This window comes from Engraulis encrasicolus, chromosome 22 (assembly GCF_034702125.1).
Source record: "Engraulis encrasicolus isolate BLACKSEA-1 chromosome 22, IST_EnEncr_1.0, whole genome shotgun sequence".
Classification (NCBI taxonomy): Eukaryota; Metazoa; Chordata; class Actinopteri; order Clupeiformes; family Engraulidae; genus Engraulis; species Engraulis encrasicolus.
The window spans coordinates 18,139,550-18,150,295 of record NC_085878.1 but is presented as its reverse complement, the minus strand read 5'-3'; the positions used below and the strand labels follow the sequence as shown (position 1 = coordinate 18,150,295).

The 10,746-nt window shown below is 44.6% G+C and overlaps 1 protein-coding gene across 1 annotated transcript in view; it reads left to right on the top strand.

Annotated features, from left to right (window-relative positions):
* The first annotated feature begins 816 nt into the window (after positions 1-816).
* LOC134439137 (dysbindin domain-containing protein 1-like) overlaps positions 817-10,746 on the top strand; it is a 30,742-nt gene continuing 20,812 nt past the window's right edge. Inside the window, exons 1-2 of the mRNA XM_063188993.1 lie at positions 817-908; positions 5,248-5,403. Of these exons, the coding sequence (XP_063045063.1) occupies positions 878-908; positions 5,248-5,403 (187 nt within the window). The 5' untranslated portion in view covers positions 817-877. The remainder of the gene's footprint in view (positions 909-5,247; positions 5,404-10,746) is intronic.

Below are 10,746 nucleotides of genomic sequence, written 5' to 3'. Positions count from 1 at the left end.
CACCATCAGTTCCACTATCCAACCATCCATGCCCCCTCCCCTTCCTCACTCCATCTGGGCGTTGTGCCAGTGCACTCCCTCCGCGTGCTCCCCCTCTGTGTGTCTGCCTCTCTCCCCTTTCTCTAGAGCTCTCTGGATTCGGTATTCGCCAATCTCATTTACAATGCACTGCTTACCGAGCAAAGTAGCCCTGTACTACTATGTGTAGGCTAATGATGTCGCTCTGCCCCCCACCCCTTTCCCTGCCGCTCACACTAACACACAGCCTCCCCCTTTCTATTTTACAATCACTAGCATTCTCTCTCTCTCTCTCTCTCTCTCTCTCTCTCTCTCTCTCTCTCTCTCTCTCTCTCTCTCTCTCTCTCACACACACACACACACACACACACACACACACACACACACACACACACACACATCCCATACTCATGCTCTCACTTTTTCAGTCAGTCAGTCAGACAGCCGGGACACGGTGAGCGCAGCATGTTGAGGTAGATTGCATGAAGGAGGAGTGACTGTAAGGGATCATCAGCCAGTGAGGCAAGGCGGAAAAACACAACATAACACCAAACCAAAAGGAAACGGGGACAGTTGTGCTCTGTGTGTGGACCTACACTTCGCTGTGAAGAGGAGGAGGAGGGGAGAGGAAGGGAAGCTAGGGGGAGTTGATCCTTACACATACACTCACACAGAGACAAACAAGACACTCACACACTTTCTCTCTCTCTCTGTCTCCCCTTCTCTCCCTCTCTGTATTTCTCTCTCTCCCTCCCTCCCTATATTTTTTTCTCCTTCTCTCCCATCTGTGTGCGTTGTTCCTCCACTCCCATGCTGCTGCTCTAGCGAGCGACACAGCGCTCTCATCTCGCTCGTCTGGATGGAGGCACAGGGAGGGGCAGGCAGCCCAGGTAAGCAAGCAGCCGACACTCACCACTCACCATTCGCTATCTATACCCTGCAACCTGGCAACTGTTTCATAGTGTCATTTTTATTGTGTCTGTATATTTATGGCTTTGGTCACAAGAAGGTGCATGGATTTATTTTGACATTTTATTTGGAGTTAATATTGTGCAACCTGTCAGCTTTTTTATTATTTGTGTCTGTGGTCTCAAGATGGTGGATGAATTTCATGCAAGGAGCTCAATTTTCTTTTTACACTTTTAAATTTGACTTCCGTCATACATTTCATTAGATACAATTCCAATCATACAATGTAAAGGGCAAGGTTGATTTTGACATGTTAGGGGTTAGAATTGTGTTGGACAGTGAGACTTACAGTAGTTGTGACATGGTCATTCCGTGTCTTTGTGAAACTTGTGTTGGACAAAGATAAGCCTGGGAAGGCAGATTAAGGAGAGCACATGTGTGCAGGAGGAAGTACAAGAGTAATCTGTTTGCTGTATAAAAAGAAGGATGCATTTTAGTCATGGCTTTGATGTCACACATTTGTCCCAGCCAGCCGTCATATATTTATGCCATTGAAAACCATGTCCAAGACACGTCCTTAAGATATGATCATCTCCAGGTAGGCTAAAGTAGCTGTCCCCTTCCCCATGCAAAGCAGGGGTGCATTTCTCAAAACCATAGTTGCTCACTACATTACCTACTTTATTGTTTGCAATACAATTTCCCATTGGCAACCACTCAAGTTGCTAACTGGCTAACAACTACACTTTTGAGAAACACACCCCCAGGTCATTAAGCCAACACAAGTGTTTGTCACAGAGGCAGGCTAACTACAAATTGCTGTTGCTTCTGCCTGCGAGACTGCCATTGATTTTATTGAGCAGAGATGTTAAGTTTGTAGAAAGGCACGATGGTAAATGCAATTACTGTGATGGTCCTGACCAGAAAGGGCTGATTCAGAGAGAGAGAGAGAGAGAGAGAGAGAGAGAGAGAGAGAGAGAGAGAGAGAGAGAGATGCCGCAAGCAAACTAGTAGGGACTTTGGTGGTGCGTGCGCTGGCCTGAAAGGAAAGTCTCTGGAAGTTGAACTCAGTGTTTGTGTGCGTGCCTGTCATAACCATCTATCAATCGTACTTCAGAGTGGCATGCAATCATGCCCCATGCACGCACATCTTATCTGTTTCCCAGTCAGAAATACTTCTTGCAGAACTCTGGCAAGGTTGAGGCTTGACCCTTAGTTCAATGTGCCCGATTTCCCTTCTTCATACTTAACAGGCCGTCAAATTTGAAAGACTGATAATGTGATACTCATAGCTCTTGAGAGTTTTTCATGTGACAGCTAGGAAAAAATGAGAGATTCTGAAGTGTAGTGTACTCAGTACTGTGCATTCCTGATTGGTTAACATACTTCAGCAAGTCACAAGGGTAGATTGAAATTGATGAAGATGAACACTTATTATATTGTTTGACGTGAACATGCAACAAATGTTAAAACCAAAACCCTTAACAAGTATTGTATTGCGATCATACGCGGAAACATTTAGTACAGTAACACTAGTTTGATCAGGTCAAACATTGTTCCTGTATCATTGTACATTTTGGGTGTGTTTAATGTGTTTCCAAACCTATAGCCAACAAACGTGCTAGAATGTCGTGCAATCATTTGCTCCTGGACCAGCACAACAGACTGGGTGTGAAGTGCATAATACATAGTGCATAAAGCTTCATCAATGTACAGTCATCCATAACTGCACTGTTGATTGGAGGAGCAAGCAGGCCCTGCTTCTTCATTCTCCTGTTTTGATTGCTGCCCAATAAACAGATCAATACTTCCACAGTCAGCTGTGTAGTCAGTGTAGGCTACCCTCCGCGCCTGAACCCTCCTTTGTATTCACTATGTACACATTGCATTTAAAGGGCGTCACACATCAAATTTAAGACAATGCGAAAATTGATATTGATACACGCACGCATCTGTTCGCATGGCACTGACACGGGAATGAAATCTCTCTCTCTCTCTCTCTCTCTCTCTCTCTCTCTCTCTTTACACCTTACACCGGAATGGAATGAAATCTCTCTCTCTCTCTCGCACTCTCTCCTGTTTATCTCTGGAAAAAACATGCCTGGTTTTGTGAGAAAAAAGGACACTGTGATCTTTACGTGTCCATGTTTACACAGTGAATGTTTGAGCAGTTGATAAAGGCCGGGAATCTGTCCAGTCTGGCTTTTCACAGGCCCTTTATTATTACGCTATTGATCACAGCTGAGGGCAAGGCAACAATCACATCACATGCAGTTGGTTCGACTCCAAAATCATGGCCCTGTGTAATAGCTGAACCAGCTGTTCTCTGTATCTCTGCAACCCATGGTTGCCAAATCTGACCAGATAAACAGCACCCAGCCCCAGACCCGTCCAGCCTCTTCCAATTCACATCAATCAGTTGACTCGTCTCCCCATATAAAAACACACTAATAGATTTCATCCTGTGCGCTTCTAGGTTCAGAGACTATCTTTGATCTCATTTTGAAAGTGTTGTGGAGACCTTTAGGAATGTGTGATGTGCTGGCTGATTAATTTAATTAATTAATTAATTATTTTATTAATTAATGAAATTTGCCCTTTCATCTAAGTTCTTGCTAATTTATAAAAAGTACTGAGCAGTGGAAAGGCAATGAACTCGCCTGCAATGCGGCTGACCCGGGTTTGATTCCCAAGTCCTTTGCCGACCCCCCCAAAAAAAATAAAGTCGAAAAAGACCCCCCCAATTTTTTTTTTTTTTTAAGTATACGTGTAGATGTCCAATGAATGATATTACTGTAATCAGAATGAAATACCTTATGAAAGATGCTACAAAGCTCCAAAAGCTACAGAGCTACTTTTGAAAAACTAAAATGTCTGCAGGCAGTTTTATAGTGTGGTTTCAAACTGACGTCAGCAAATTAAGTCTATTCTGGGGAAGACCCTATGACCCAAGTCTCTTACCTCAACATAAACAAAGACATCCGTAGACAACACCCGCCTGTGGAATGCCTCAAGCATGACATTAAGTTATAGTTGCGCCTCAACAGCTACATAGCGTGATCCTCTAAATTTCTCAAAACAATGCTTTGCTGGACTTCATTGTAGCAGTCTGTAATGTAGCCCATTTTAGACCTGGCATTTGTTTGAGAGAGAGAGAGAGAGAGAGAGAGAGAGAGAGAGAGAGAGAGAGAGAGAGAGAGAGAGAGAGAGAGAGTGTGTGTGTGTGTGTATGTGTGTGTGCGTGCGTGCGTGCGTGCGTGCATGTGTGTGTGTGTGTCTGTGTGTGTGTGTGTGTGTGTGTGTGTGTGTGTGTGTGTGTGTGTGTGTGTGTGTGTGTGCGCGTGCATGTGTGTGTGTGTATGTGCCCTGTAAAACATAAAGTATGGTTTAAACTTACAAAAGTTAGTGTGCGTGCTGCCTGACTTTTGTAAGTTGAGCAAGTTTACTATTTGAACTTACAAGTGTCAGACAACAAGGACAGTACAATGTGTAAGTTTAAATCATGCTTCATGTTTTACAGTAAAATGTTTGTGTGTGTGTGTGTGTGTGTGTGTTTGTGTGCGTGTGCGTGTGCGTGTGCGTGTGCGTGTGTGTGTGTGTGTGTGTGTGTGTGTGTGTGTGTGTGTGTGTGTGTGTGTGTGTGTGTGTGTGTGTTCATTAGTGCCTGTGAGCCTGTGCAATGCTGGAAGAAAAAAACGTCACCGATATTACTTTGCATAATCTTCAGAGAGGCACATACTACAACTGCAAAAAATGTCCTCTATCCAAACGGAATGCAAAGGAGAAGAAAGACTTTCACGGGAAGGCACCATATGGTCCTCAGTGAACACACAACAATCCATACAGTACATCAATAATGTATAGCTGGTACTGTCCCTCGTGTTATGCAGACAGGGACAATGAGATATCTGTTTGTCTATCTCTTTAGCTTGCTAATTTCCCTTTTTGTAGACAATGGGTCAGAACAGGGTTGAAAAACAGCTGTTGAGACCAGGCCTATGACAATTACATCAGAATAGATGGTTGTAACTAAGGCATGTGTGTGGAAGATTGATAAAATCGTGGGGAAGGAAACACATTAAAGATTAGTTCAGCTATACAGCCCATGACAGACTACATATTTCCTTGTAAACCTTCAGCCATTTTCCACTTTGCGCCTCTGGCAGACTGTGGCCGTTAGAGCCTATGGCTTCAGTTATTTCAGGCTGAGGATTGAGCTGGCTAGATTTGTGATGGTCGTAGCTGTGACAGAAAACACAGAGACACATGCCAGTGGAGTACAGTATATCACTTGACACTTCCTCTTCATCCCACCAACAGAGCCAAACAAAGACATCCAAAAACTGCTGAAGCCCTCCTGCTCAGGGGAGCTGTCCAAAGAGCCTCCCCAGCACCCGCACCACCACGCTGGGGGAGAGGAGGGGAGCCTGCTCCTGGGGCACAACTCCAGCTTTCTGCACGTCACCGAGCGAAGACGTGAGTACACTGTGGTTTCCAGGAATTTGGGGTTGTTGGGAGGTTGCTTGGTGTAATGATGGGGAATGTGTAGCATCATGGCCTTGCCATATGTAAACTTCCGCTTCACATTTCCGTCCATGTTATGTTAGAGTCTTCATGGACAAGGTGATGTCATCAGACAACATTGGTCATCAGACCCATCAACAAAGGGGGGACGAGGGAGGGGTGGGAACAAGGACACATTACGTATGAGCAGATTACACGTCACGGCTGAACATTACTGATTGAATGAAATCACATGCATGTTTGAACCTCCAACATAATTCACCTTTCCCATCGATAGTCATTCCTCAATTCTGCTGCTCTCTTTATGAATTAAATTAGTATGAGGGGATGGACCTTGTAATGGTGGGAGCATGATGGGTTTTACTGTTGGCAGTGTGGTTGGGCAATGAGATGTTGGTGATGGGTATGGGCAGCATTGGTAAGGACAAAGTGGTGTCGAGAACGGATTTGTCACCTAAAGGTTCCTTGGACGGCTTTTATGTTCCTGGGATAACTTTAAGGGGTTCCTCCTCATTGGCAAACTGTAGGTCCTTTGAGGAACCTTTATTTTCTGTGTGGTTTGAATAGGGGGCTGAGTAAAGGTTGTTGAAATGGAGCTGGACCACAACGATGTCTCATATTGTATTTGTCGATGATTGATAGCCCACAGCACTCCAGGGTTTTCTGTGCTTAAACATGTTGCCGGCATTTTGTGGGAGATTTATTTCTGAACGTAGACGTCGTATTGTTTTATGATTTTCGGTATGAACACACACACACACACACACACACACACACACACACACACACACACACACACACACACACACACACACACACACACACACACACACACACACACACACACACACACACACACACACACACACCTGCAACTGTGGCAGCAAAGGACGTCATATGTCAACTTCATTATTTACGGGTCTGGAAGGGACACTCATTCAACCCTATAACATCAGCTGAGAAGATTATGGAACTAATAAACTACTATATGCAGACATTCCACTCGGTAACTTCTCCCTGTCCAGTCATGTCATGGTCATGATCTAGTCCTTTGGCCATCCAAGCATCTATCCTCTTCTCGTTTGTCCTCTCGGTGACATGGCGTATCTGGTACATGTTTGTCATGGCCAGCCAGGGATACAATGTTCTCTCCTCAAATTGGTCAATCTCCTGAGGGGTGAGTCATTCGAGGAGCGAAAAAAAAAAAATTGGTGCATCCAAAAAACCTGCTGGACAAATAGCACTGAGAGTGACTCTGTCTGTCTCTCTCTATCTCTATCTCTCTCTCTCTCTCTCTCTCTCTCTCTCTCTCTCTCTCTCTCTCTCTCTCTCTCTCTCTCTCTCTCTCTCTCTCTCTCCCCGTTCTCTCTCTCTGTCTCTCTCTCTCTGTCTCTCTCTATCTGTCTGTCTCTCTCTCTCCCCCGTGCTTCGTCTCTCGGCCCAGGGGCCTCAAAAGCGTGATTGTGTCCAGCAGCAGAGAAGCTCTCTCTTGTCACTGTGGCGCTGCCGAGACCAAAGGCTCCTGTCACACAAGGCCACCATTATCTCCCCGGGCCCTCTGAACACACAGCCAGGGCACAGACAAGACAAGACAAGGCAGAAGAGCCAGGGCCTGTGTTCATTGGCCAAGGCACAGAGCTCTGTGCTAGCACCCGCCGCCATCACCAGCTCCAGCTGAGGCAACACTTGTAGTCCGTTCAAGGTTCAGTGCATTAGTAAAAATCCCCATTTCTCAGCCTCATGTCTTGGTCTGAAGATTTCATTGTCACTATTGTAGTGGGATGTAATTCCTTGGGGACCGTACAGGCTGGGAGCCCACACGCAGTCGCATGTTTCCTTTTGATTAGCTGTAGTTGAACAAGAGTAGGCTACTTGTCAAACTCGTGCTCAAGAGAGAAGTGTTTTGAGAGTTGCTAGTGTAGCAGCGAGCTCATTATTACAGTTCACAATTATGGATGATGTATTTGTTCTTTTAAGTATTTTTGGGCCTTTGCCTTTATTTGGATGGGAGGGACAGTAGAGGGAGACAGGAAGCAGAGAAAGATTAGCCTGATTATCATGACTTTCAAATCTCTTCGAGACTTGGTCAGACCAAGAGCATGACAGCTAACGTTCTTAAACTTCATGGTTGACCCACCTCCCTTGGTTTGCTACTGGTCCAAGGCAGAAAAGGCTTAGCCAAAGAACCCCTTGGCTGTAAGGCGACCCGGGGGCGACCAGAATGACTTTGAACTTCAACTTGATCTTCATTCCGCAATTGTTTAAAATCCAGGTGGTGTAATAAACCCAGGAACATTATATATCATTGGAAAGCTTAGAACCTCAGGAACACACCTAGCACTACTATAAAGGGATTTGAACATATTTCATGTGCATTATTATCAATTTATTACACAATGTCACCTTTCAAATTTGAACCCCAAAGCACCCCCCGCCTGATGTCTCCCTACCTTCCTAGGATGAGTGGACATCCAAACATGAACATATCCTTATCATCATGGTCTCAAAATGTCTGTTACAATCCAAGGTTTATGAAAGTGTATTCTTTTTTACTCTATTTCAACCAGAAGTTGTACAACTCCACTCAAACTAAACCACTTTATTGTGGAAAAAACGATCATGTTTTTTTTCTCAAGAATTGTGCTGTTTTTGCCTACACTTCAATATATTTCATATGATCAATGGTATTCCACATGATCCCCAGACCCTGCTGATTACATGGGCACCACTGGAGTGGCTCTGTGACATTCCTACCCTGAAAGACAAGCCTTAGAAGAGAAGTAGGCAGGTCCTGTTTTATGCAGCTTTGTGTTGGCTCATTTGCTTTGAATGACTGCAGCTCCCTCAAAGCAAGAGCTAGAAACTCCATTCAAAGACTGAATGATAGTCTTGGGTCCACGTTTTCAAATGAGTCATATAGCTCTTCTGTGTTACACCCAGGGACAGAGGAATCTCAAATCTGCTCAAGAATGCCCCTTTCTTCCCATGTTTTACTGTACATAGTGCACAGTACTGTACAGCACTGTACAGTAACACCTCTGTAATACTACCCAAAAGGCATATCCAACTAAGTCCAAGTTCTAAGTCATGACTGTAGAACACCTCAAGTGGTAACCTTTCATTTGAGACCATCATGAGGCTTCTAGCTCAAACTGTTCTTGAACAATGAGACCTTATTTGTGGGGTGCATTTTGACTAATCAAAAGGTCTACAATAAAACATATGGCACAACGCATGTGCATATGCACACATAATTGTCTTGAGAAAGGTCATATATAGCTGTAACAAGATCCCCTTTGACAAACAGCTTCTGTAGACCTGTGAGTAAGTATCAAATGTGTTTCCAAGGCCAAATATATCAGCTAAACTGCTGAAATGTAGTAATTTCCAAGAGTTTCTAAATCCGCCTGTCAGAAGAAAAGACGTTCAAACCCCTGTAAGTCCTTGGCAAGTACATCACAACATGTTCCTGTCACTTCCTGTGGATTCTACAGTGTCTCTTCTTTCAAATGGTACCAGCCACTTCATGATAGGTCAAAGTATGCAGGAACAGGAACCATTTAAGTAGACATTGTGCAAAACCTAAAAAAAAAACTCAAAAATAGCCCCGAAGGTTAAGGGGATTTATATAATTATTAAACCAAACATTTTCTTAGTCCCAATAGAATGTCCCTGCTTAAACCACTTCACTGCCACCCAGGACCGTTGGAGATGCTCAAAGTTTGATTGATTCCTGACAAAGTAGGTGGAGTTCCCCTGCCAGGGGGGAATTCAGATTGTACCTGAACAAGCTCTTTTCCTGAGCAAGTGTAGCAGAGCCGAAGGTGTCAAGGCGTCATTACGGGGGGGCGGAACCTGAGTAGAGAAAGGTGGGGTAGGGCTGGAAAAGGATTAGTTAACAGTAGCTGATAACTGAGTGCTGAGATTGCCATGTGAGCGAGGTGCCCCCTGGCTTGGGCTAAAGAACACTGTACAGTATGTGTTTTGTGGATTTATGTCTTGGCCTGCTACCACACACGCACGCGCACACAAACACGCAAGCACGCACGCACGCACGCACGCACGCACGCACGCACGCATGCACGCACGCACGCACGCACGCACGCACGCACGCACGCACACAAACACACACACACACACACACACACACACACACACACACACACACACACACACACACACACACACACACACACACACACACACACACACACACAGGGCTGGGGGCGGTTGTTTGTGACCTCCTCATGAATCCTTTACTACTCTTCATGTTGGGTCGTCTTTTTTCCTGTGAGCCCATTTGCATCATTATTGGCCTATTACTGTACATCATTTAGGCCACGTTACTGATGATGATGAAATGACTCATGACTCCTTCATGACATTTATTGTTAGTTTGAAACTGCAGAACAACTCCCAATTGGAGCTATGGCTGCTAAAATAATTGTGCGTCAGCCATGTTAATGTTACAAAGCCCATTCCTGCTTTTTCTCCATCCACATCTCATTATACTAAAATGGAAGGATACAGTCACTACACCACAGACCCACATATACTGTACGCAACACACGCACGCACGCACGCACGCACGCACGCACGCAAACACACACGCAAACACACACGCAAACACACACGCAAACACACACACACACACACACACACACACACACACACACACACACACACACACACACACACACACACACACACACACACACACACACACACACACACACACAATCCCAGCATAGTCCAGCCTGCCTCTTGAACTGGCTCTTCAAGTCCATGAGCCTGTGGTTCTGGCAGACGTATAGCGGTGCCATATTTGACCCCTTCAGCTACTGATTTTTCTACTTGGTGAAAATCAGGCAAAATCATTCATTTACATTTCTGTCAATAATGCCATCTGTATATTTAGGCTAGACAGCTTTATGTTTGACACGACATTATCGCCATTTATTAATACCAATTTCCATAAAACAACTGATTCATTCATGCTCAGTTTAGAAACAGTTAAGCTGAGACAGACATAACAGAAGCTCACAAGACAGAGAGACGGTTTGTCACGCTTGCCCTGGGCAGGCATCATTTTGATATAAGCTTATCAGGCAAAAGAATAATAGACGCTATGAATTCAACATTTTAGTGTGGAAAATGTGTATTTCATTCAGTCCATTCGGTGTGCAGGTGGTATTTTAATGGGGGGAATAGCAGCCCCTCTGCATAACTTACAGATATAGCTTCAAGGGAAAAACGTGTTACCGATCAATAATTCAAAGAGCAGTGGCGTGTAGA